Raw genomic sequence first — 27837 nt, 5'->3', positions numbered from 1 at the left:
TTCAACGGGAGAGTTAGTGAGCTGGAGTGATGAGTTTCAGTAGGATAGTTAGTGATCCGGAGGGATGAGTTTCAATTTGAGAGCTAGCGACCTAGAGCGATGGGTTTCAATAGGAGAGTTAGTGATCTAGAGGGACGGGTTTCAATGGGAGTTAGTGATCTAGAGGGATGGGTTTCAATGGGAGAGTTAGTGATCTAGAGCGATGGGTTTCAATGGGAGAGTTAGTGATGTAGAGGGATAGGTTTCAATGGGAGAGTTAGTGATCTAGAGGGATGGGTTTCAATGGGAAAGTTAGTGATCTAGAGGGATGGGTTTCAATGGGAGAGTTAGTGATCCAGAGGGATGGGTTTCAATGGGAGAGTTAGTGATCTAGAGGGATGGGTTTCAATGGGAGTGTTAGTGATCTAGAGTGATGGGTTTCAATAGTAGAGTTAGTGATCTAGAGGGATGGGTTTCAATAGGGGAGATTGTGATCTAGAGGGATGGGTTTCAATGGGAGAGTTAGTGATCTAGAGGGATGGGTTTCAATGGGAGAGTTAGTGATCTAGAGGGATGGGTTTCAATGAGAGAGTTAGTGATCTAGAGGGATGGGTTTCCATGGGAGTTTGTGATTTAGAGGGATGGGTTTCAATGGGAAGGTTAGTGATCTAGGGGAATGGGTTTCAATGGGAGTTAGTGATCTAGAGGGATGGATTTCAATGGGAGTTAGTGATCTAGAGGGAGGGATTTCAACGGGAGAGTTAGTGAGCTGGAGTGATGAGTTTCAGTAGGATAGTTAGTGATCCGGAGGGATGAGTTTCAATTTGAGAGCTAGCGACCTAGAGCGATGGGTTTCAATAGGAGAGTTAGTGATCTAGAGGGACGGGTTTCAATGGGAGAGTTAGTGATCTAGAGCGATGGGTTTCAATGGGAGAGTTAGTGATGTAGAGGGATAGGTTTCAATGGGAGAGTTAGTGATCTAGAGGGATGGGTTTCAATGGGAAAGTTAGTGATCTAGAGGGATGGGTTTCAATGGGAGAGTTAGTGATCCAGAGGGATGGGTTTCAATGGGAGAGTTAGTGATCTAGAGGGATGGGTTTCAATGGGAGAGTTAGTGATCTAGAGTGATGGGTTTCAATGGGAGTTAGTGATCTAGAGGGATGGGTTTCAATAGGGGAGATTGTGATCTAGAGGGATGGGTTTCAATGGGAGAGTTAGTGATCTAGAGGGATGGGTTTCAATGGGAGAGTTAGTGATCTAGAGGGATGGGTTTCAATGGGAGAGTTAGTGATCTAGAGGGATGGGTTACAATGGGAGAGTTAGTGATCTAGAGGGATGGGTTTCAATGGGAGAGTCAGTGATCTAGAGGGATGGGTTTCAATAGGAGAGTTAGTGATCTAGAGGGATGGGTTTCAATGGGAGGGTTAGTGATCTAGAGGGATGAGTTTCAATGGGAGAGTTAGTGATCAAGAGGGATGGATTTCAATGGGAGTTTGTGATCTAGAGGGATGGATTTCAATGGGAGTTAGTGATCTAGAGGGAGGGATTTCAACGGGAGAGTTAGTGAGCTGGAGGGATGAGTTTCAGTAGGATAGTTAGTGATCCGGAGGGATGAGTTTCAATTTGAGAGCTAGGGACCTAGAGCGATGGGTTTCAATAGGAGAGTTAGTGATCTAGAGGGATGGGTTTCAATGGGAGTTAGTGATCTAGAGGGATGGGTTTCAATGGGAGAGTTAGTGATCTAGATCGATGGGTTTCAATGGGAGAGTTAGTGATCTAGAGGGATGGGTTTCAGTGGGAGAGTTAGTGATCTAGAGGGATGGGTTTCAATGAGAGAGTTAGTGATCTAGAGGGATGGGTTTCAATGGGTGAGTTACTGATCTAGAGGGATGGGTTTCAATGGGAGTTTGTGATCTAGAGGGATGGGTTTCAATGGGAGAGTTAGTGATCTAGAGGGATGGGTTTCCATGGGAGTTTAAGATTTAGAGGGATGGGTTTCAATGGGAGAGTTAGTGATCTAGAGGGTTGGGTTTCAATGGGAGAGTTAGTGATCTAGATGGATGGGTTTCAATGGGAGTTAGTGATCTAACGTGATGGGTTTCAATGGGAGTTAGTGATCTAGAGGGATGGGTTTCCATGGGAGTTTGTGATTTAGAGGGATGGGTTTCAATGGGAAGGTTAGTGATCTAGGGGAATGGGTTTCAATGGGAGTTAGTGATCTAGAGGGATGGATTTCAATGGGAGTTAGTGATCTAGAGGGAGGGATTTCAACGGGAGAGTTAGTGATCTAGAGGGATGGGTTTCAGTGGGAGAGTTAGTGATCTAGAGGGATGGGTTTCAATGAGAGAGTTAGTGATCTAGAGGGATGGGTTTCAATGGGTGAGTTACTGATCTAGAGGGATGGGTTTCAATGGGAGTTTGTGATCTAGAGGGATGGGTTTCAATGGGAGAGTTAGTGATCTAGAGGGATGGGTTTCCATGGGAGTTTAAGATTTAGAGGGATGGGTTTCAATGGGAGAGTTAGTGATCTAGAGGGTTGGGTTTCAATGGGAGAGTTAGTGATCTAGATGGATGGGTTTCAATGGGAGTTAGTGATCTAACGTGATGGGTTTCAATGGGAGTTAGTGATCTAGAGGGATGGGTTTCCATGGGAGTTTGTGATTTAGAGGGATGGGTTTCAATGGGAAGGTTAGTGATCTAGGGGAATGGGTTTCAATGGGAGTTAGTGATCTAGAGGGATGGATTTCAATGGGAGTTAGTGATCTAGAGGGAGGGATTTCAACGGGAGAGTTAGTGAGCTGGAGTGATGAGTTTCAGTAGGATAGTTAGTGATCCGGAGGGATGAGTTTCAATTTGACAGCTAGCGACCTAGAGCGATGGGTTTCAATAGGAGAGTTAGTGATCTAGAGGGACGGGTTTCAATGGGAGTTAGTGTTCTAGAGGGATGGGTTTCAATGGGAGAGTTAGTGATCTAGAGCGATGGGTTTCAATGGGAGAGTTAGTGATGTAGAGGGATAGGTTTCAATGGGAGAGTTAGTGATCTAGAGGGATGGGTTTCAATGGGAAAGTTAGTGATCTAGAGGGATGGGTTTCAATGGGAGAGTTAGTGATCGAGAGGGATGGGTTTCAATGGGAGAGTTAGTGATCTAGAGGGATGGGTTTCAATGGGAGAGTTAGTGATCTAGAGTGACGGGTTTCAATAGTAGAGTTAGTGATCTAGAGGGATGGGTTTCAATAGGGGAGATTGTGATCTAGAGGGATGGGTTTCAATGGGAGAGTTAGTGATCTAGAGGGATGGGTTTCAATGGGAGAGTTAGTGATCTAGAGGGATGGGTTTCAATGGGAGAGTTAGTGATCTAGAGGGATGGGTTTCCATGGGAGTTTGTGATTTAGAGGGATGGGTTTCAATGGGAAGGTTAGTGATCTAGGGGAATGGGTTTCAATGGGAGTTAGTGATCTAGAGGGATGGATTTCAATGGGAGTTAGTGATCTAGAGGGAGGCATTTCAACGGGAGAGTTAGTGAGCTGGAGTGATGAGTTTCAGTAGGATAGTTAGTGATCCGGAGGGATGAGTTTCAATTTGAGAGCTAGCGACCTAGAGCGATGGGTTTCAATAGGAGAGTTAGTGATCTAGAGGGACGGGTTTCAATGGGAGTTAGTGATCTAGAGGGATGGGTTTCAATGGGAGAGTTAGTGATCTAGAGCGATGGGTTTCAATGGGAGAGTTAGTGATGTAGAGGGATAGGTTTCAGTGGGAGAGTTAGTGATCTAGAGGGATGGTTTTCAATGGGAAAGTTAGTGATCTAGAGGGATGGGTTTCAATGGGAGAGTTAGTGATCCAGAGGGATGGGTTTCAATGGGAGAGTTAGTGATCTAGAGGGATGGGTTTCAATGGGAGAGTTAGTGATCTAGAGTGATGGGTTTCAATGGGAGTTAGTGATCTAGAGGGATGGGTTTCAATAGGGGAGATTGTGATCTAGAGGGATGGGTTTCAATGGGAGAGTTAGTGATCTAGAGGGATGGGTTTCAATGGGAGAGTTAGTGATCTAGAGGGATGGGTTTCAATGGGAGAGTTAGTGATCTAGAGGGATGGGTTACGATGGGAGAGTTAGTGATCTAGAGGGATGGGTTTCAATGGGAGAGTTAGTGATCTAGAGGGATGGGTTTCAATGGGAGAGTCAGTGATCTAGAGGGATGGGTTTCAATAGGAGAGTTTGTGATCTAGAGGGATGGGTTTCAATGGGAGGGTTAGTGATCTAGAGGGATGGGTTTCAATGGGAGGGTTAGTGATCTAGAGGGATGGGAGTTAGTGATCTAGAAGGATGGCTTTCAATGGGAGAGTTAGTGATCTAGATGGATGGGTTTCAATGGGAGTTAGTGATCTAAAGTGATGGGTTTCAATGGGAGTTAGTGATCTAGAGGGATGGGTTTCCATGGGAGTTTGTGATTTAGAGGGATGGGTTTCAATGGGAGTTAGTGATCTAGAGGGATGGATTTCAATGGGAGTTAGTGATCTAGAGGGAGGGATTTCAACGGGAGAGTTAGTGAGCTGGAGGGATGAGTTTCAGTAGGATAGTTAGTGATCCGGAGGGATGAGTTTCAATTTGAGAGCTAGGGACCTAGAGCGATGGGTTTCAATAGGAGAGTTAGTGATCTAGAGGGATGGGTTTCAATGGGAGTTAGTGATCTAGAGGGATGGGTTTCAATGGGAGAGTTAGTGATCTAGAGCGATGGGTTTCAATGGGAGAGTTAGTGATCTAGAGGGATGGGTTTCAGTGGGAGAGTTAGTGATCTAGAGGGATGGGTTTCAATGAGAGAGTTAGTGATCTAGAGGGATGGGTTTCAATGGGTGAGTTACTGATCTAGAGGGATGGGTTTCAATGGGAGTTTGTGATCTAGAGGGATGGGTTTCAATGGGAGAGTTAGTGATCTAGAGGGATGGGTTTCCATGGGAGTTTGTGATTTAGAGGGATGGGTTTCAATGGGAGAGTTAGTGATCTAGAGGGATGGGTTTCAATGGGAGAGTTAGTGATCTAGAGGGATGGGTTTCAATGGGAGAGTTAGTGATCTAGATGGATGGGTTTCAATGGGAGTTAGTGATCTAAAGTGATGGGTTTCAATGGGAGTTAGTGATCTAGAGGGATGGGTTTCCATGGGAGTTTGTGATTTAGAGGGATGGGTTTCAATGGGAAGGTTAGTGATCTAGGGGGATGGGTTTCAATGGGAGTTAGTGATCTAGAGGGATGGATTTCAATGGGAGTTAGTGATCTAGAGGGAGGGATTTCAACAGGAGAATTAGTGAGTTGGAGTGATGAGTTTCAGTAGGATAGTTAGTGATCCGGAGGGATGAGTTTCAACTTGAGAGCTAGGGACCTAGAGCGATGGGTTTCAATAGTAGAGTTAGTGATCTAAAGGGATGGGTTTCAATGGGAGTTAGTGATCTAGAGGGATGGGTTTCAATGGGAGAGTTAGTGATCTAGAGGGATGGGTTTCAATGGGAGAGTTAGTGATCTGGGTGATGGGTTTCAATGGGAGTTAGTGATCTAGAGGGATGGGTTTCAGTGGGAGAGTTAGTGATCTAGAGGGATGGGTTTCAATGGGAGAGTTAGTGATCTAGAGGGATGGGTTTCAGTGGGAGAGTTAGTGATCTGGAGGGATGGGTTTCAATGGGAGTTACTGATCTAGAGGGATGGGTTTCAATGGGAGATTTGTGATCTAGAGGGATGGGCTTCAATGGGAGAGTTAGCGATCTAGAGGGATGGGTTACAATGGGGGAGTTAGTGATCTAGAGGGATGGCTTTCAATGGGAGAGTTAGTGATCTGGGTGATGGGTTTCAATGGGAGTTAGTGATCTAGAGGGATGGGTTTCAATGGGAGTGTTAGTGATCTAGAGGGATGGGTTTCAATGGGAGAGTTAGTGATCTGGGGGATGTGTTTCAATGGGAGTTAGTGATCTGGAGGGATGGGTTTCAATGGGAGAGTTAGTGATCTAAAGGAATGGGTTTCAATGGGAGAGTTAGTGATATAGAGGGATGGGTTTCAATGGGAGCGTTAGTGATCTAGGGGGACGGGTTACAATGGGAGAGTTAGTGATCTAGAGGGATGGGTTTCAATGGGAGAGTTAGTGATCTAGAGGGATGGGTTTCAATGGGAGAGTTAGTGATCTAGAGGGATGGGTTTCAATGGGAGAGTTAGTGATCTAGAGGGATGGGTTTCATTGAGAGTTATTGTTCTAGAGGGATGGGTTTCAATGGGAGCGTTAGTGATCTAGAGGGATGGGTTTCAATGGGAGTTTGTGATCTAGAGGGATGGGTTTCAATGGGAGGGTTAGTGATCTAGAGGGATGGGTTTCAATGGGAGTTACTGATCTAGAGGGATGGGTTTCAATGGGAGTTACTGATCTAGAGGGATGGGTTTCAATGGGAAAGTTAGTGATCTAGAGGGACGTGTTGCAATGGGAGAGTTAGTGATGTAGAGGGATGTGTTTCAATGGTAGAGTTAGTGATCTAGAGGGATGGGTTTCAATGGGGGAGTTAGTGATCTAGAGGGATGGGTTTCAATGGGAGAGTTAGTGATCTAGAGGGATGGGTTTCAATGGGATCGTTAGTGATCTAGAGGGCTGGGTTTCAATGGGAGAGTTAGTGATATAGAGGGATGGGTTTCAATGGTAGCGTTAGTGATCTAGAGGGATGGGTTTCAATGGGAGCGTTAGTGATCTAGAGGGACGGGTTACAATGGGAGAGTTAGTGATCTAGAGGGATGGATTTCAATGGGAGCATTAGTGATCTAGAGGGACTGGTTACAATGGGAGTGTCAGTGATCTAGAGGGATGGGTTTCAATGGGAGCGTCGGTGATCTAGAGGGATGGGTTTCAATGGGAGCGTTAGGGATATAGAGGGATGGGTTTCAATGGGAGCGTTAGTGATCTAGAGGGATGGGTTTCAATGGGAGAGTTAGTGATCTAGAGGGATGGGTTTCAATGGGAGTGTTAGTGATCTAGAGGGACGGGTTACAATGGGAGAGTTAGTGATCTAGAGGGATGGGTTTCAATGGGAGAGTTAGTGATCTAGAGGGATGGGTTTCAATGGGAGAGTTAGTGATCTAGAGGGAGGGGTTTCAATTGGAGAGTTAGTGATCTAGAGGGATGGTTATCAATGGGAGAGTTAGTGATCTAGCGGGATGGTTATCAATGTGAGAGTTATTGATCTAGAGGGATGGGTTTCAATGGGCGGGTAGTGATCTAGAGGGACGAGTTACAATGAGAGTGTTAGCGTGTTGATCGAATAGATTTCCATTGCCTGTATTTCTTGTACCATCACTGAATCCCCCACTATCAACATCCTGGCGGTTACCATTAACCGGAAACTGGACTGGACTAGACATATAAATATTGTGGCTACAAGAGCAGGTCAGAGGTGAGACATTCTGCTCAAGTTCCCTTCCAAGTCACTCACCATCCTGACTTGGAAATATATCACCGTTCCTTCACTGTCGCTGGGTCAGAATCCTGGAACTCCCCTCCCTAACAGCACTGTGGGTGTATCTACACCACATGGACTGCAGCGGCTCAAGAAGGCAGCTCACCACCACCTTCTCAAGGGCAACTAGGGATGGGCAATAAATGCTGCTCCAGCCAGCGAAGCCCACATCCCATGAACAAATACCAAAAAACACATTGATATTATCAAACAGATTGATGATATGAAACTCTGATTGATTGTACTCCAAGCTCAGCAGTAATTTTGTGATTTTAACAGGTGGTCAAAGTGGGTGTCGTGGAGCAATCCCTCTCAACGTCAGGTGGGTGACACTTTCTGATCCAACTCACACTGTCCCTGTACGGAGTTCTTCTAGTTTCAGTGGACGCTCTCCTTTTCTTATTATTTCACAAATATTTGTTTTAGGGCCCCTCATGATCACTGGTTCAATGTACCTCCCACTGTGGGACTCAGCCATACAAACCAAAAGATACCACATTCAATCCCTGTTCTGTGCCATTTTTCCTCATGGGAGGCTGGAGACTGAGATAGGGGAGAGTGTACATGGGGCTGTGTGAGGGGATTAATTGGGTGGATACAGTCAGTGATAGGGGAGAGTGTACATGGGGCTGTGGGAGGGGATTAAATGGGTGGGTAGAGGCAGTGATAGGGGAGAGTGTACATGGGGGTGTGGGAGGGGATTAAATGGGTGGGTAGAGTCAGTGATAGGGGGAGAGTGTACATGGGGCTGTGGGAGAGGATTAAGTGGGTGGGTAGAGTCAGTGAAAGGGGGAGAGTGTACATGGGGATGTGGGAGGGGATTAAATGGGTGGGTAGAGTCAGTGATAGGCGGAGAGTGTACATGGGGCTGTGAGAGGGGATTAAATGGGTGGGTAGAGTCAGTGATAGGGGGAGAGTGTACATGGGGATGTGGGATGGGATTAAATGGATGGGTAGAGTCAGTGATAGGGGAGAGTGTATATGGGGATGTGGGAGGGGATTAAATGGGTGGGTAGAGTCAGTGATAGGGGAGAGGGTACATGGGGCTGTGGGAGAGGATTAAATGGGTGGGTAGAGTCAGTGATAGGGGGAGGATGTACATGAGACTGTGGGAGGGGATTAAATGGGTGGGTAGAGTCAGTGATAGGGGGAGAGTGTACATGGGGATGTGGGAGGGGATTAAATGGGTGCGTAGAGTCAGTGATAAGGGGAGAGTGTACATGGGGATATGGGAGGGGATTAAATGGGTGGGTAGAGTCAGTGATAGGGGAGAGTGTACACGGGGCTGTGGGAGGGGATTAAATGGGTGGGTAGAGTCAGTGATAGGGAAGAGTGTACATGGGGCTGTGTGAGGGGATTAAATGGGTGGGTAGAGTCAGTGAAAGGGGGAGAGTGTACATCAGACTGGGAGGGGATTTAATGGGTGGGTAGAGTCAGTGATAGGGGAGAGTGTACATGAGGCTGGGGGAGGGGTTTAAATGGGTGGGTAGAGTCAGTGATGGGGAGAGTGTACATGAGACTGTGGGAGGGGTTTAAATGAGTGGGTAGAGCGAATGATAGGGGAGAGTGTACATGGGGCTGGGGGAGGGGATTAAATGGGTGGGTAGAGTCAGTGATGGGGAGAGTGTACATGAGACTGTGGGAGGGGTTTAAATGGGTGGGTAGAGTGAGTGATAAGGGGAGAGTGTACATGGGGCTGTGGGAGGGGATTAAATGGGTGGGTAGAGTCAGTGATAGGGGAGAGTGTACAGGGGGATGTGGGAGGGGATTAAATGGGTGGGTAGAGTCAGTGATAGGGGGAGAGTGTACATGGGGATGTAGGAGGGGATTAATTGGGTGGGTAGAGTCAGTGATAGGGGAGAGTGTACATGGGGCTGTGGAAGGGGATTAAGTGGGTGGGTAGAGTAGGTGATAGCGGGAGAGTGTACATGGGGCTGTGGGAGGGGATTAAATGGGTGGGTAGAGTCAGTGATAGGGAAGAGTGTACATGGGGCTGTGTGAGGGGATTAAATAGGTGGGTAGAGTAAGTGGTAGGGGGAGGGTGTACATGGAGGTGTGGAAGGGGATTAAATGGGTGGGTAGAGTCAGTGATAGGGGAGAGTGTACATGGGGCTGTGGGAGGGGATTAAATTGGTGAGTAGAGTCAGTGATAGGGGGAGAGTGTACATGGGGATGTGGGAGGGGATTCAGTGGGTGGGTAGAGTCAGTGATAGGGGAGAGTGTAGATGGGGCTGTGGGAGGGAATTCAGTGGGTGGGTAGACCCATTGATAGGGGAGAGTGTACATGGGGATGTGGGAGGGGATTAAATGGGTGGGTAGAGTCAGTGATAGGGGAGAGTGTACATGGGGCTGTGGGAGGGGATTAAATGGGTGGGTAGAGTCAGTGATAGAGGGAGAGTGTACATGGGGGTGTGGGAGGGGATTAAATGAGTGGGTAGAGTCAGTGATAGGGGAGAGTGTACATGGGGCTGTGGGCAAGGATTAAATGGGTGGCAAGAGTCATTGGTAGGGGGAGGATGTACATGAGACTGTGCGAGGGGATTAAATGGGTGGGTAGAGTGAGTGATAGGGGGAGAGTGTACATGGGGCTGTGGGAGGGGATTAGATGGGCGGGTAGTCAGTGATAGGGGAGAGTGTACATGGGGCTGTGGGAGGGGATTAAATGGGTGGGTAGAGTCAGTGATAGGGAAGAGTGTACATGGGGCTGTGTGAGGGGATTAAATGGGTGGGTAGAGTCAGTGATAGGGGGAGAGTGTACATGAGCCTGGGAGGGGTTTAAATGGGTGGGTAGAGTGAATGATAGGGGAGAGTGTACATGGGGCTGGGGGAGGGGATTAAATGGGTGGGTAGAGTCAGTGATGGGGAGAGTGTACATGGGGCTGTGTGAGTGGATTAAATAGGCGGGTAGAGTAAGTGATAGGGGGAGAGTACATGGAGGTGTGTAAGGGGATTAAATGGGTGGGTAGAGTCAGTGATAGGGGAGAGTGTACATGGGGATGTGGGAGGGGATTAAATGGGTGGGTAGAGTCAGTGATAGGGGAGAGTGTACATGGGGCTGTGGGATGGGATTAAATTGGTGAGTAGAGTCAGTGATGGGGGAGAGTGTACATGGGGATGTGGGAGGGGATTCAGTGGGTGGGTAGAGTCAGTGATAGGGGAGAGTGTACATGGGGATGTGGGAGGGGATTAAATGGGTGGGTAGAGTCAGTGATAGGGGAGAGTGTACATGGGGCTGTGGAAGGGGATTAAGTGGGTGGGTAAAGTAAGTGATAGGGGGAGAGTGTACATGGGGCTGTGGGAGGGGATTAAATGGGTGGGTAGAGTAAGTGATAGGGGGAGAGTGTATATGGAGGTGTGGAAGGGGATTAAATGGATGGGTAGAGTCAGTGATAGAGGGAGAGTGTACATGGGGGTGTGGGAGGGGATTAAATGGGTGGGTAGAGTCAGTGATAGGGGAGAGTGTACATGGGGCTGTGGGCGAGGATTAAATGGGTGGGTAGAGTCAGTGATAGGGGAGAGTGTACATGAGGCTGGGGAGGGGTTTAAATGGGTGGGTAGAGTCAGTGATGGGGAGAGTGTACATGAGACTGTGGGAGGGGTTTAAATGGGTGGGTAGAGGGAATGATAGGGGAGAGTGTACATGGGGCTGGGGGAGGGGATTAAATGGGTGGGTAGAGTCAGTGATGGGGAGAGTTTACATGAGACTGTGGGAGGGGTTTAAATGGGTGGGTAGAGTGAGTGATAGGGGGAGAGTGTACATGGAGGTGTGGAAGGGGATTAAATGGGTGGGTAGAGTCAGTGATAGGGGGAGAGTGTACATGGGGATGTGGGAGGGGATTCAGTGGGTGGGTAGAGTCAGTGATAGGGGAGAGTGTAGATGGGGCTGTGGGAGGGAATTCAGTTGGTGGGTAGACCCATTGATAGGGGAGAGTGTACATGGGGATGTGGGAGGGGATTAAATGGGTGGGTTGACTCAATGATAGGGGAGAGTGTACATGGGGCTGTGGGAGGGGATTAAATGGGTGGGTAGAGTCAGTGATAGAGGGAGAGTGTACATGGGGGTGTGGGAGGGGATTAAATGGGTGGGTAGAGTCAGTGATAGGGGAAAGTGTACATGGGGCTGTGGGTGAGGATTAAATGGGTGGGTAGAGTCAGTGATAGGGGGAGCATGTACATGAGACTGTGGGAGGGGATTAAATGGGTGGGTAGAGTGAGTGATAGGGGGAGAGTATACATGGGGCTGAGGGAGGGGATTAAATGGGCGGGTAGTCAGTGATAGGGGAGAGTGTACATGGGGCTGTGGGAGGGGATTAAATGGGTGGGTAGAGTCAGTGATAGGGAAGAGTGTACATGGGGCTGTGTGAGGGGATTAAATGGGTGGGTAGAGTCAGTGATAGGGGGAGAGTGTACATGAGACTGGGAGGGTATTAAATGGGTGGGTAGAGTCAGTGATGGGGAGAGTGTACATGAGACTGTGGGAGGGGTTTAAATGGGTGGGTAGAGTGAGTTATAGGGGGAGAGTGTACATGGGGCTGTGGGAGGGGATTAAATGGGTGGGTAGAGGAAGTGATAAGGGGAGAGTGTACATGGGGCTGTGGGAGGGGATTAAATGGGTGGGTAGAGTCAGTGATAGGGAAGAGTGTACATGGGGCTGTGTGAGGGGATGAAATAGGTGGGTAGAGTAAGTGATAAGGGGAGAGTGTACATGGAGGTGTGGAAGGGGATTAAATGGGTGGGTAGAGTCAGTGATAGGGGAGAGTGTACATGGGGATGTGGGAGGGGATTAAATGGGTGGGTAGAGTCAGTGATAGGGGGAGAGTGTACATGGGGATGTGGGAGGGGATTCAGTGGGTGGGTAGAGTCAGTGATAGGGGAGAGTGTACATGGGGATGTGGGAGGGGATTAAATGGTTGGATAGAGTCAGTGATAGGGGAGAGTGTACATGGGGATGTGGGAGGGGATTAAATGGGTGGGTAGAGTCAGTGATAGATGGAGAGTGTACATGGGGATGTGGGAGGGGATTAAATGGGTGGGTAGAGTCAGTGATAGGGGGAGAGTGTACATGGGGATGTGGGAGGGTATTAAATGGGTGGGTAGAGTCAGTGATAGGGGAGAGTGTACATGGGGCTGTGGAAGGGGATTAAGTGGGTGGGTAGAGTAAGTGATAGGGGGAGAGTGTACATGGGGCTGTGGGAGGGGATTAAATGGGTGAGTAGAGTCAGTGATAGGGAAGAGTGTACATGGGGCTCTGTGAGGGGATTAAACAGGTGGGTAGGGTAAGTGATAGGGGGAGAGTGTACATGGAGGTGTGGAAGGGGATTAAATGGGTGGGTAGAGTCAGTGATAGGGGAGAGTGTACATGGGGCTGTGGGCGAGGATTAAATGGGTGGGTAGAGTCAGTGATAGGGGGAGGATGTACATGGGACTGTGGGAGGGGATTAAATGGGTGGGTAGAGTTAGTGATAGGGGGAGAGTGTACATGGGGCTGTGGGAGGGGATTAAATGGGTGGGTAGAGTCAGTGATAGGGAAGAGTGTACATGGGGCTGTGTGAGGGGATTAAATGGGTGGGTAGAGTCAGTGATAGGGAAGAGTGTACATGGGGCTGTGTGAGGGGATGAAATGGGTGGGTAGAGTCAGTGATAGGGGAGAGTGTACATGAGACTGGGAGGGGATTAAATGGGTGGGTAGAGTCAGTGATAGGGGAGAGTGTACATGGGGCTGTGTGAGGGGATGAAATGGGTGGGTAGAGTCAGTGATAGGGGAGAGTGTACATGAGTCTGGAGAGGGGATTAAATGGGTGGGTAGAGTCAGTGATGGGGAGAGTGTACATGAGACTGTGGGAGGGGTTTAAATGGGTGGGTAGAGTGAGTGGTAGTGGGAGAGTGTACATGGGGCTGTGGGAGGGGATTAAATGGTTGGGTAGAGCCAGTGATAGGGGGAGAGTGTACATGGGGATGTGGGATGGGATTAAATGGATGGGTAGAGTCAGTGATAGGGGAGAGTGTATATGGGGATGTGGGAGGGGATTAAATGGGTGGGCAGAGTCAGTGATAGGGGAGGGTGTACATGGGGGTGTGGGAGGGTATTAAATGGGTGGGTAGAGTCAGTGATAGGGGAGAGTGTACACGGGGCTGTGGGAGGGGATTAAATGGGTGGGTAGAGTCAGTGATAGGGAAGAGTGTACATGGGGCTGTGTGAAGGGATTAAATGGGTTGGTAGAGTCAGTGATAGGGGGAGAGTGTACATGAGACTGGGAGGGGATTAAATGGGTGGGTAGAGTCAGTGATAGGGGAGAGTGTACATGAGGCTGGGGGAGGGGATGAAATGGGTGGGTAGAGTCAGTGATGGGGAGAGTGTACATGAGACTGTGGGAGGGGTTCAAATGGGTGGGTAGAGTGAATGATAGGGGAGAGTGTACATGGGGCTGGGGGAGGGGATTAAATGGGTGGGTAGAGTCAGTGATGGGGAGAGTGTACATGAGACTGTGGGAGGGGTTTAAATGGGTGGGTAGAGTGAGTGATAAGGGGAGAGTGTACATGGGGATGTGGGAGGGGATTAAATGCGTGGGTAGAGTCAGTGATAGGGGGAGAGTGTACATGGGGATGTGGGAGGGGATTAAATGGGTGGGTAGAGTCAGTGATAGGGGAGAGTGTACAGGGGGATGTGGGAGGGGATTAAATGGGTGGGTAGAGTCAGTGATAGGGGGAGAGTGTACATGGGGATGTAGGAGGGGATTAAATGGGTGGGTAGAGTCAGTGATAGGGGAGAGTGTACATGGGGCTGTGGAAGGGGATTAAGTGGGTGGGTAGAGTAAGTGATAGGGGGAGAGTGTACATGGGGCTGTGGGAGGGGATTCAATGGGTGGGTAGAGTCAGTGATAGGGGAGAGTGTAGATGGGGCTGTGGGAGGGAATTCAGTGGGTGGGTAGACCCATTGATAGGGGAGAGTGTACATGGGGATGTGGGAGGGGATTAAATGGGTGGGTAGAGTCAGTGATAGGGGAGAGTGTACATGGGGCTGTGGGAGGGGATTAAATGGGTGGGTAGAGTCAGTGATAGAGGGAGAGTGTACATGGGGGTGTGGGAGGGGATTAAATGGGTGGGTAGATTCAGTGATAGGGGAGAGTGTACATGGGGCTGTGGGCAAGGATTAAATGGGTGGCTAGAGTCATTGGTAGGGGGAGGATGTACATGAGATTATGGGAGGGGATTAAATGGGTGGGTAGAGTCAGTGATAGGGGAGAGTGTACATGGGGCTGTGGGATGGGATTAAATTGGTGAGTAGAGTCAGTGATGGGGGAGAGTGTACATGGGGATGTGGGAGGGGATTCAGTGGGTGGGTAGAGTCAGTGATAGGGGAGAGTGTAGATGGGGCTGTGGGAGGGGATTCAGTGGGTGGGTAGACCCATTGATAGGAGAGAGTGCACATGGGGATGTGGGAGGGGATTAAATGGGTGGGTAGAGTCAGTGATAGATGGAGAGTGTACATGGTGATGTGTGAGGGGATTAAATGGGTGGGTAGAGTCAGTGATAGGGGAGAGTGTACATGGGGATGTGGGAGGGGATTAAATGGGTGGGTAGAGTCAGTGATAGGGGAGAGTGTACATGGGGATGTGGGAGGGGATTAATTGGGTGGGTAGAGTCTGTGATAGGGGAGAGTGTACATGGGGCTGTGGAAGGGGATTAAGTGGGTGGGTAAAGTAAGTGATAGGGGGAGAGTGTACATGGGGCTGTGGGAGGGGATTAAATAGGTGGGTAGAGTAAGTGATAGGGGGAGAGTGTATATGGAGGTGTGGAAGGGGATTAAATGGGTGGGTAGAGTCAGTGATAGGGGAGAGTGTACATGGGGCTGTGGCAGGGGATTAAATTGGTGAGTTCAGTCAGTGATAGGGGGAGAGTGTACATGGAAATGTGGGAGGGGATTCAGTGGGTGGGTAGTGTCAGTGATAGGGGAGAGTGTAGATGGGGCTGTCGGAGGGAATTCAGTGGGTGGGTAGACCCATTGATAGGGGAGAGTGTACATGGGGATGTGGGAGGGGATTAAATGGGTGGGTAGAGTCAGTGATAGGGGAGAGTGTACAAGAGGCTGTGGGAGGGGATTAAACGGATGGGTAGAGTCAGTGATAGAGGGAGAGTGTACATGGGGGTGTGGGAGGGGATTAAATGGGTGGGTAGAGTCAGTGATAGGGGAGAGTGTACATGGGGCTGTGGGCGAGGATTAAATGGGTGGGTAGAGTCAGTGATAGGGGGAGAGTGTACATGAGACTGGGAGGGGATTAAATGAGTGGGTAGAATCAGTGATAGGGGAGAGTGTACATGAGGCTGGGGAGGGGTTTAAATGGGTGGGTAGAGTCAGTGATGGGGAGAGTGTACATGAGACTGTGGGAGGGGTTTAAATGGGTGGGTAGAGGGAATGATAGGGGAGAGTGTACATGGGGCTGGGGGAGGGGATTAAATGGGTGGGTAGAGTCAGTGATGGGGAGAGTTTACATGAGACTGTGGGAGGGGTTTAAATGGGTGGGTAGAGTGAGTGATAGGGGGAGAGTGTACATGGAGGTGTGGAAGGGGATTAAATGGGTGGGTAGAGTCAGTGATAGGGGGAGAGTGTACATGGGGATGTGGGAGGGGATTAAATGGGTGGGTAGAGTCAGTGATAGGGGATTGTGTACATGGGGCTGTGGGATGGGATTAAATTGGTGAGTAGAGTCAGTGATAGGGGGAGAGTGTACATGGGGATGTGGGAGGGGATTCAGTGGGTGGGTAGAGTCAGTGATAGGGGAGAGTGTACATGGGGATGTGGGAGGGGATTAAATGGGTGGGTAGAGTCAGTGATGGGGAGAGTGTACATGGGCCTGTGGGATGGGATTAAAAGGGTGGATAGAGTCAGTGATAGGGGAGAGTGTACATGGGGATGTGGGAGGGGATTAAATGGGTGGGTAGAGTCAGTGATAGATGGAGAGTGTACATGGGGATGTGGGAGGGGATTAAATGGGTGGGTAGAGTCAGTGATAGGGGAGAGTGTACATGGGGCTGTGTGAGGGGATGAAATGGGTGGGTAGAGTCAGTGATAGGGGGAGAGTGTACATGAGACTGGGAGGGGATTAAATGGGTGGGTAGAGTCAGTGATAGGGGAGAGTGTACATGGGGCTGTGTGAGGGGATGAAATGGGTGGGTAGAGTCAGTGATAGGGGAGAGTGTACATGAGTCTGGGGAGGGGATTAAATGGGTGGGTAGAGTCAGTGATGGGGAGAGTGTACATGAGACTGTGGGAGGGGTTTAAATGGGTGGGTAGAGTGAATGATAGGGGAGAGTGTACATGGGGCTGGGGGAGGGGATTAAATGGGTGGGTAGAGTCAGTGATGGGGAGAGTGTACATGAGACTGTGGGAGGGGTTTAAATGGGTGGGTAGAGTGAGTGGTAGTGGGAGAGTGTACATGGGGCTGTGGGAGGGGATTAAATTGTTGGGTAGAGCCAGTGATAGGGGGAGAGTGTACATGGGGATGTGGGAGGGGATTAAATGGATGGGTAGAGTCAGTGATAGGGGAGAGTGTATATGGGGATGTGGGAGGGGATTAAATGGGTGGGTAGAGTCAGTGATAGGGGAGGGTGTACATGGGGTGTGGGAGGGTATTAAATGGGTGGGTAGAGTCAGTGATAGGGGAGAGTGTACACGGGGCTGTGGGAGGGGATTAAATGGGTGGGTAGTCAGTGATAGGGGAGAGTGTACATGGGGATGTGGGAGGGGATTAAATGGGTGGGTAGAGTCAGTGATAGGGAAGAGTGTACATGGGGCTGTGTGAGGGGATTAAATGGGTCGGTAGAGTCAGTGATAGGGGGAGAGTGTACATGAGACTGGGAGGGGATTAAATGGGTGGGTAGAGTCAGTGATAGGGGAGAGTGTACATGAGGCTGGGGGAGGGGATGAAATGGGTGGGTAGAGTCAGTGATGGGGAGAGTGTACATGAGACTGTGGGAGGGGTTTAAATGGGTGGGTAGAGTGAATGATAGGGGAGAGTGTACATGGGGCTGGGGGAGGGGATTAAATGGGTGGGTAGAGTCAGTGATGGGGAGAGTGTACATGAGACTGTGGGAGGGGTTTAAATGGGTGGGTAGAGTGAGTTTTAAGGGGAGAGTGTACATGGGGATGTGGGAGGGGATTAAATGGGTGGGTAGAGTCAGTGATAGGGGAGAGTGTACATGGGGCTGTGGGAGGGGATTAAATGGGTGGGTAGAGTCAGTGATAGAGGGACAGTGTACATGGGGGTGTGGGAGGGGATTAAATGGGTGGGTAGATTCAGTGATAGGGGAGAGTGTACATGGGGCTGTGGGCAAGGATTAAATGGGTGGCTAGAGTCATTGGTAGGGGGAGGATGTACATGAGATTATGGGAGGGGATTAAATGGGTGGGTAGAGTCAGTGATAGGGGAGAGTGTACATGGGGCTGTGGGATGGGATTAAATTGGTGAGTAGAGTCAGTGATGGGGGAGAGTGTACATGGGCATGTGGGAGGGGATTCAGTGGGTGGGTAGAGTCAGTGATAGGGGAGAGTGTAGATGGGGCTGTGGGAGGGGATTCAGTGGGTGGGTAGACCCATTGATAGGAGAGAGTGTACATGGGGATGTGGGAGGGGATTAAATGGGTGGGTAGAGTCAGTGATAGATGGAGAGTGTACATGGTGATGTGTGAGGGTATTAAATGGGTGGGTAGAGTCAGTGATAGGGGAGAGTGTACATGGGGATGTGGGAGGGGATTAAATGGGTGGGTAGAGTCAGTGATAGGGGAGAGTGTACATGGGGATGTGGGAGGGGATTAATTGGGTGGGTAGAGTCAGTGATAGGGGAGAGTGTACATGGGGCTGTGGAAGGGGATTAAGTGGGTGGGTAAAGTAAGTGATAGGGGGAGAGTGTACATGGGGCTGTGGGAGGGGATTAAATAGGTGGGTAGAGTAAGTGATAGGGGGAGAGTGTATATGGAGGTGTGGAAGGGGATTAAATGGGTGGGTAGAGTCAGTGATAGGGGAGAGTGTACATGGGGCTGTGGCAGGGGATTAAATTGGTGAGTTCAGTCAGTGATAGGGGGAGAATGTACATGGAAATGTGGGAGGGGATTCAGTGGGTGGGTAGTGTCAGTGATAGGGGAGAGTGTAGATGGGGCTGTCGGAGGGAATTCAGTGGGTGGGTAGACCCATTGATAGGGGAGAGTGTACATGGGGATGTGGGAGGGGATTAAATGGGTGGGTAGATTCAGTGATAGGGGAGAGTGTACAAGAGGCTGTGGGAGGGGATTAAACGGATGGGTAGAGTCAGTGATAGAGGGAGAGTGTACATGGGGCTGTGGGAGGGGATTAAATGGGTGGGTAGAGTCAGTGATAGGGGAGAGTGTACATGGGGCTGTGGGCGAGGATTAAATGGGTGGGTAGAGTCAGTGATAGGGGGAGAGTGTACATGAGACTGGGAGGGGATTAAATGAGTGGGTAGAGTCAGTGATAGGGGAGAGTGTACATGAGGCTGGGGAGGGGTTTAAATGGGTGGGTAGAGTCAGTGATGGGGAGAGTGTACATGAGACTGTGGGAGGGGTTTAAATGGGTGGGTAGAGTGAGTGATAGGGGGAGAGTGTACATGGAGGTGTGGAAGGGGATTAAATGGGTGGGTAGAGTCAGTGATAGGGGGAGAGTGTACATGGGGATGTGGGAGGGGATTCAGTGGGTGGGTAGAGTCAGTGATAGGGGAGAGTGTAGATGGGGCTGTGGGAGGGAATTCAGTTGGTGGGTAGACCCATTGATAGGGGAGAGTGTACATGGGGATGTGGGAGGGGATTAAATGGGTGGGTTGACTCAGTGATAGGGGAGAGTGTACATGGGGCTGTGGGAGGGGATTAAATGGGTGGGTAGAGTCAGTGATAGGGGATTGTGTACATGGGGCTGTGGGATGGGATTAAATTGGTGTGTAGAGTCAGTGATAGGGGGAGAGTGTACATGGGGATGTGGGAGGGGATTCAGTGGGTGGGTAGAGTCAGTGATAGGGGAGAGTGTACATGGGGATGTGGGAGGGGATTAAATGGGTGGGTAGAGTCAGTGATGGGGAGAGTGTACATGGGCCTGTGGGATGGGATTAAAAGGGTGGATAGATTCAGTGATAGGGGAGAGTGTACATGGGGATGTGGGAGGGGATTAAATGGGTGGGTAGAGTCAGTGATAGATGGAGAGTGTACATGGGGATGTGGGAGGGGATTAAATGGGTGGGTAGAGTCAGTGATAGGGGAGAGTGTACATGGGGCTGTGGAAGGGGATTAAGTGGGTGGGTAGAGTAAGTGATAGGGGGAGAGTGTACATGGGGCTGTGGGAGGGGATTAAATGGGTGGGTAGAGTCAGTGATAGGGAAGAGTGTACATGGGGCTCTGTGAGGGGATTAAACAGGTGGGTAGAGTAAGTGATAGGGGGAGAGTGTACATGGAGGTGTGGAAGGGGATTAAATGGGTGGGTAGAGTCAGTGATAGGGGAGAGTGTACATGGGGCTGTGGGCGAGCATTAAATGGGTGGGTAGAGTCAGTGATAGGGGGAGGATGTACATGGGACTGTGGGAGGGGATTAAATGGGTGGGTAGAGTTAGTGATAGGGGGAGAGTGTACATGGGGCTGTGGGAGGGGATTAAATGGGTGGGTAGAGTCAGTGATAGGGAAGAGTGTACATGGGGCTGTGTGAGGGGATTAAATGGGTGGGTAGAGTCAGTGATAGGGAAGAGTGTACATGGGGCTGTGTGAGGGGATGAAATGGGTGGGTAGAGTCAGTGATAGGGGGAGAGTGTACATGAGACTGGGAGGGGATTAAATGGGTGGGTAGAGTCAGTGATAGGGGAGAGTGTACATGGGGCTGTCTGAGGGGATGAAATGGGTGGGTAGAGTCAGTGATAGGGGAGAGTGTACATGGGGCTGTGGGCAAGGATTAAATGGGTGGGTAGAGTCATTGGTAGGGGGAGGATGTACATGAGACTATGGGAGGGGATTAAATGGGTGGGTAGAGTGAGTGATGGGGGAGAGTGTACATGGGGCTGTGGGAGGGGATTAAATGGGTGGGTAGAGTCAGTGATAGGGGGAGAGTGTACATGAGAGTGGGAGGGGTTTAAATGGGTGGGTAGAGTAAGTGATAGGGGGAGAGTGTACATGGGGCTGTGGGAGGGGATTAAATTGGTGAGTAGAGTCAGTGATAGGGGGAGAGTGTACATGGGGATGTGGGAGGGGATTCAGTGGGTGGGTAGAGTCAGTGATAGGGGAGAGTGTACATGGGGCTGTGGGAGGGGATTAAATGGGTGGTTAGAGTCAGTGATAGAGGGAGAGTGTACATGGGGGTGTGGGAGGGGATTAAATGGGTGGGTAGAGTGAGTGATAGGGGGAGAGTGTACATGGGGCTGTGGGAGGGGATTAAATGGGCGGGTAGTCAGTGATAGGGGAGAGTGTACATGGGGCTGTGGGAGGGGATTAAATGGGTGGGTAGAGTCAGTGATAGGGAAGAGTGTACATGGGGCTGTGTGAGGGGATTAAATGGGTGGGTAGAGTCAGTGATAGGGGGAGAGTGTACATGAGAGTGGGAGGGGTTTAAATTGGTGGGTAGAGTGAATGATAGGGGAGAGTGTACATGGGGCTGGGGGAGGGGATTAAATGGGTGGGTAGAGTCAGTGATGGGGAGAGTGTACATGAGACTGTGGGAGGGGTTTAAATGGGTGGGTAGAGTGAGTGATAGGAGGAGAGTGTACATGGGGCTGTGGGAGGGGATTAAATGGGTGGGTAGAGTCAGTGATAGGGGAGAGTGTACATGGGGCTGTGGGAGGGGATTAAATGGGTGGGTAGAGTCAGTGATAGGGGAGAGTGTACATGGGGCTCTGGGAGGGGATTAAATGGGTGGGTAGAGTCAGTGATAGGGAAGAGTGTACATGAGGCTGTGTGAGGGGATTAAATAGGCAGGTAGAGTAAGTGATAGGGGGAGAGTGTACATGGAGGTGTGTAAGGGGATTAAATGGGTGGGTAGAGTCAGTGATAGGGGAGAGTGTACATGGGGATGTGGAAGGGGATTAAATGGGTGGGTAGAGTCAGTGATAGGGGAGAGTGTACATGGGGCTGTGGGATGGGATTAAATTGGTGAGTAGAGTCAGTGATAGGGGGAGAGTGTACATGGGGATGTGGGAGGGGATTCAGTGGGTGGGTAGAGTCAGTGATAGGGGAGAGTGTAGGTGGGGCTGTGGGAGGGGATTCAGTGGGTGGGTAGACCCATTGATAGGAGAGAGTGTACATGGGGATGTGGGAGAGGATTAAATGGGTGGGTAGAGTCAGTGATGGGGAGAGTGTACATGGGCCTGTGGGAGGGGATTAAATGGGTGGATAGAGTCAGTGATAGGGGAGAGTGTACATGGGGATGTGGGAGGGGATTAAATGGGAGGGTAGAGTCAGTGATAGATGGAGAGTGTACATGGGGATGTGTGAGGGGATTAAATGGGTGGGTAGAGTCAGTGATAGGGGAGAGTGTACATGGGGATGTGGGAGGGGATTAAATGGGTGGGTAGAGTCAGTGATAGGGGAGAGTGTACATGGGGATGTGGGAGGGGATTAAATGGGTGGGTAGAGTCAGTGATAGGGGAGAGTGTACATGGGGCTGTGGAAGGGGATTAAGTGGGTGGGTAGAGTAAGTGATAGGGGGAGAGTGTACATGGGGCTGTGGGAGGGGATTAAATGGGTGGGTAGAGTCAGTGATAGAGAAGAGTGTACATGGGGCTGTGTGAGGGGATTAAATGGGTGGTAGAGTCAGTGATAGGGGGAGAGTGTACATGGGGATGTAGGAGGGGATTAAATGGGTGGGTAGAGTCAGTGATAGGGGAGAGTGTACATGGGGCTGTGGAAGTGGATTAAGTGGGTGGGTAGAGTAAGTGATCGGGGGAGAGTGTACATGGGGCTGTGGGAGGGGATTCAGTGGGTGGGTAGAGTCAGTGATAGGGGAGAGTGTAGATGGGGCTGTGGGAGGGAATTCAGTGGGTGGGTAGACCCATTGACAGGGGAGAGCGTACATGGGGATGTGGGAAGGGATTAAATGGGTGGGTAGAGTCAATGATAGGGGAGAGTGTACATGGGGCTGTGGGAGGGGATTAAATGGGTGGGTAGAGTCAGTGATAGAGGGAGAATGTACATGGGGGTGTGGGAGGGGATTAAATGGGTGGGTAGAGTCAGTGATAGGGGAGTGTACATGGGGCTGTGGGCAAGGATTAAATGGGTGGGTAGAGTCATTGGTAGGGGGAGGATGTACATGAGACTATGGGAGGGGATTAAATGGGTGGGTAGAGTGAGTGATGGGGGAGAGTGTACATGGGGCTGTGGGAGGGGATTAAATGGGTGGGTAGAGTCAGTGATAGGGGGAGAGTGTACATGAGAGTGGGAGGGGTTTAAATGGGTGGGTAGAGTAAGTGATAGGGGGAGAGTGTACATGGGGCTGTGGGAGGGGATTAAATTGGTGAGTAGAGTCAGTGATAGGGGGAGAGTGTACATGGGGATGTGGGAGGGGATTCAGTGGGTGGGTAGAGTCAGTGATAGGGGAGAGTGTAGGTGGGGCTGTGGGAGGGGATTCAGTGGGTAGGTAGACCCATTGATAGGAGAGAGTGTACATGGGGATGTGGGAGAGGATTAAATGGGTGGGTAGAGTCAGTGATGGGGAGAGTGTACATGGGCCTGTGGGAGGGGATTAAATGGGAGGGTAGAGTCAGTGATAGATGGAGAGTGTACATGGGGATGTGTGAGGGGATTAAATGGGTGGGTAGAGTCAGTGATAGGGGAGAGTGTACATGGGGATGTGGGAGGGGATTAAATGGGTGGGTAGAGTCAGTGATAGGGGAGAGTGTACATGGGCCTGTGGAAGGGGATTAAGTGGGTGGGTAGAGTAAGTGATAGGGGGAGAGTGTACATGGGGCTGTGGGAGGGGATTAAATGGGTGGGTAGAGTCAGTGATAGAGAAGAGTGTACATGGGGCTGTGTGAGGGGATTAAATGGGTGGTAGAGTCAGTGATAGGGGGAGAGTGTACATGGGGATGTAGGAGGGGATTAAATGGGTGGGTAGAGTCAGTGATAGGGGAGAGTGTACATGGGGCTGTGGAAGTGGATTAAGTGGGTGGGTAGAGTAAGTGATAGGGGGAGAGTGTACATGGGGCTGTGGGAGGGGATTCAGTGGGTGGGTAGAGTCAGTGATAGGGGAGAGTGTAGATGGGGCTGTGGGAGGGAATTCAGTGGGTGGGTAGACCCATTGACAGGGGAGAGCGTACATGGGGATGTGGGAAGGGATTAAATGGGTGGGTAGAGTCAGTGATAGGGGAGAGTGTACATGGGGCTGTGGGAGGGGATTAAATGGGTGGGTAGAGTCAGTGATAGAGGGAGAATGTACATGGGGGTGTGGGAGGGGATTAAATGGGTGGGTAGAGTCAGTGATAGGGGGAGAGTGTACATGAGACTGGGAGGGGATTAAATGAGTGGGTAGAGTCAGTGATAGGGGAGAGTGTACATGAGGCTGGGGAGGGGTTTAAATGGGTGGGTAGAGTCAGTGATGGGGAGAGTGTACATGAGACTGTGGGAGGGGTTTAAATGGGTGGGTAGAGTGAGTGATAGGGGGAGAGTGTACATGGAGGTGTGGAAGGGGATTAAATGGGTGGGTAGAGTCAGTGATAGGGGGAGAGTGTACATGGGGATGTGGGAGGGGATTCAGTGGGTGGGTAGAGTCAGTGATAGGGGAGAGTGTAGATGGGGCTGTGGGAGGGAATTCAGTTGGTGGGTAGACCCATTGATAGGGGAGAGTGTACATGGGGATGTGGGAGGGGATTAAATGGGTGGGTTGACTCAGTGATAGGGGAGAGTGTACATGGGGCTGTGGGATGGGATTAAATTGGTGAGTAGAGTCAGTGATAGGGGGAGAGTGTACATGGGGATGTGGGAGGGGATTCAGTGGGTGGGTAGAGTCAGTGATAGGGGAGAGTGTAGATGGGGCTGTGGGAGGGGATTCAGTGGGTGGGTAGACCCATTGATAGGAGAGAGTGTACATGGGGATGTGGGAGAGGATTAAATGGGTGGGTAGAGTCAGTGATGGGGAGAGTGTACATGGGCCTGTGGGAGGGGATTAAATGGGTGGATAGAGTCAGTGATAGGGGAGAGTGTACATGGGGATGTGGGAGGGGATTAAATGGGAGGGTAGAGTCAGTGATAGATGGAGAGTGTACATGGGGATGTGTGAGGGGATTAAATGGGTGGGTAGAGTCAGTGATAGGGGAGAGTGTACATGGGGATGTGGGAGGGGATTAAATGGGTGGGTAGAGTCAGTGATAGGGGAGAGTGTACATGGGGATGTGGGAGGGGATTAAATGGGTGGGTAGAGTCAGTGATAGGGGAGAGTGTACAAGAGGGCTGTGGGAAGGGATTAAATGGGTGTGTAGAGTCTGTGAGAGGGAGTGAGTGTACATGGGGGATGTGGGAGGGGATTAAATGGGTGGGTAGAGTCAGTGATAGGGGAGAGTGTACATGGGGCTGTGGGAGAGGATTAAATGGGTGGGTAGAGTCAGTGATAGGGGAGAGTGTACATGGGACTGTGGAGGGGATTAAATGAGTGGGTAGAGTCAGTGATAGGGGAGAGTGTACATGGGGCTGGGGAGGGGATTAAATGGGTGGGTAGAGTCAGTGATAGGGGAGAGTGTACATGAGACTGTGGGAGGGGTTTAAATGGGTGGGTAGAGTGAGTGATAGGGGGAGAGTGTACATGGAGGTGTGGAGGGGATTAAATGGGTGGGTAGAGTCAGTGATAGGGGAGAGTGTACATGGGGATGTGGGAGGGGATTAAAGTGGGTGGGTAGAGTCAGTGATAGGGGAGAGTGTACATGGGGATGTGGGAGGGATTAAATGGGTGGGTAGAGTCAGTGATAGGGGAGAGTGTACATGGAGATGTGGGAGGGGATTAAATGGGTGGGTAGAGTGTGTGATAGGGGGAGAGTGTACATGGGGCTGTGGGAGGGGATTAAATGGGTGGGTAGAGTCAGTGATAGGGGGAGAGTGTACATGGGGATGTGGGAGGGGATTAAATGGGTGGGTAGAGTCAGTGATAGGGGAGAGTGTACATGGGGCTGTGGGAGGGGATTAAATGGGTGGGTAGAGTCAGTGATAGGGGAGAGTGTACATGAGGTGTTGGGAGTGGATTAAATGGGTGAGTAGAGTCAGTGATGGGGAAGAATGTACATGGGGCTGTGGGAGGGGAGTGAATGGGTGGGTAGAGTCAGTGATAGGGGAGAGTGTACATGGGGCTGTGGAGGGGATTAAATGGGTGGGTAGAGTCAGTGATAGGGGAGAGTGTACATGGGGCTGTGTGAGGGGATTAAATAGGCAGGTAGAGCAAGTGATAGGGGGAGAGTGTACATGGAGGTGTGTAAGGGGATTAAATGGGTGGGTAGAGTCAGTGATAGGGGAGAGTGTACATGGGGATGTGGGAGGGGATTAAATGGGTGGGTAGAGTCAGTGATAGGGGAGAGTGTACATGGGGCTGTGGGATGGGATTAAATTGGTGAGTAGAGTCAGTGATAGGGGGAGAGTGTACATGGGGATGTGGGAGGGGATTCAGTGGGTGGGTAGAGTCAGTGATAGGGGAGAGTGTAGATGGGGCTGTGGGAGGGGATTCAGTGGGTGGGTAGACCCATTGATAGGAGAGAGTGTACATGGGGATGTGGGAGGGGATTAAATGGGTGGGTAGAGTCAGTGATGGGGAGAGTGTACATGGGCCTGTGGGAGGGGATTAAATGGGTGGATAGAGTCAGTGATAGGGGAGAGTGTACATGGGGATGTGGGAGGGGATTAAATGGGAGGGTAGAGTCAGTGATAGATGGAGAGTGTACATGGGGATGTGTGAGGGGATTAAATGGGTGGGTAGAGTCAGTGATAGGGGAGAGTGTACATGGGATGTGGGATGGGATTAAATGAGTGGGTAGAGTCAGTGATAGCGGAGAGTGTACATGGGGATGTGGGAGGGGATTAAATGGGTGGGTAGAGTCAGTGATAGGGGAGAGTGTACAAGAGGCTGTGGGAGGGGATTAAATGGGTGGGTAGAGTCAGTGATAGAGGGAGAGTGTACATGGGGGTGTGGGAGGGGATTAAATGGGTGGGTAGAGTCAGTGATAGGGGAGAGTGTACATGGGGCTGTGGGAGGGGATTAAATGGGTGGGTAGAGTCAGTGATAGGGGGAGAGTGTACATGAGACTGGGAGGGGATTAAATGGGTGGGTAGAGTCAGTGATAGGGGAGAGTGTACATGAGGCTGGGAGGGGTTTAAATGGGTGGGTAGAGTCAGTGATGGGGGAGAGTGTACATGTGTCTGTGGGAGGGGTTTAAATGGGTGGGTAGAGTGAGTGATAGGGGGAGAGTGTACATGGAGGTGTGGAAGGGGATTAAATGGGTGGGTAGAGTCAGTGATAGGGGGAGAGTGTACATGGGGATGTGGGAGGGGATTCAGTGGGTGGGTAGAGTCAGTGATAGGGGAGAGTGTAGATGGGGCTGTGGGAGGGAATTCAGTTGGTGGGTAGACCCATTGATAGGGGAGAGTGTACATGGGGATGTGGGAGGGGATTAAATGGGTGGGTTGACTCAGTGATAGGGGAGAGTGTACATGGGGCTGTGGGATGGGATTAAATTGGTGAGTAGAGTCAGTGATAGGGGGAGAGTGTACATGGGGATGTGGGAGGGGATTCAGTGGGTGGGTAGAGTCAGTGATAGGGGAGAGTGTAGATGGGGCTGTGGGAGGGGATTCAGTGGGTGGGTAGACCCATTGATAGGAGAGAGTGTACATGGGGATGTGGGAGAGGATTAAATGGGTGGGTAGAGTCAGTGATGGGGAGAGTGTACATGGGCCTGTGGGAGGGGATTAAATGGGTGGATAGAGTCAGTGATAGGGGAGAGTGTACATGGGGATGTGGGAGGGGATTAAATGGGAGGGTAGAGTCAGTGATAGATGGAGAGTGTACATGGGGATGTGTGAGGGGATTAAATGGGTGGGTAGAGTCAGTGATAGGGGAGAGTGTACATGGGGATGTGGGAGGGGATTAAATGGGTGGGTAGAGTCAGTGATAGGGGAGAGTGTACATGGGGATGTGGGAGGGGATTAAATGGGTGGGTAGAGTCAGTGATAGGGGAGAGTGTACAAGAGGCTGTGGGAGGGGATTAAACGGATGGGTAGAGTCAGTGATAGAGGGAGAGTGTACATGGGGGTGTGGGAGGGGATTAAATGGGTGGGTAGAGTCAGTGATAGGGGAGAGTGTACATGGGGCTGTGGGCGAGGATTAAATGGGTGGGTAGAGTCAGTGATAGGGGAGAGTGTACATGAGACTCGG

General features: G+C 50.6%; 1 protein-coding gene across 1 annotated transcript in view; it reads left to right on the top strand.

Moving 5' to 3' along the window:
* LOC121278340 (phosphofurin acidic cluster sorting protein 1-like) overlaps positions 1 to 27837 on the top strand; it is a 765476-nt gene that overhangs the window by 654773 nt on the left and 82866 nt on the right. The window contains 1 exon segment of the mRNA XM_041188648.1: positions 7737 to 7779. Coding sequence (XP_041044582.1) covers positions 7737 to 7779 — 43 coding nt within the window.

Source organism: Carcharodon carcharias, chromosome 5 (genome assembly GCF_017639515.1).
Source record: "Carcharodon carcharias isolate sCarCar2 chromosome 5, sCarCar2.pri, whole genome shotgun sequence".
In the NCBI taxonomy this organism is placed as follows: domain Eukaryota; kingdom Metazoa; phylum Chordata; class Chondrichthyes; order Lamniformes; family Lamnidae; genus Carcharodon; species Carcharodon carcharias.
Note: the sequence above shows the minus strand (reverse complement) of the source record. Positions and strands in the feature narration are given on the sequence as shown.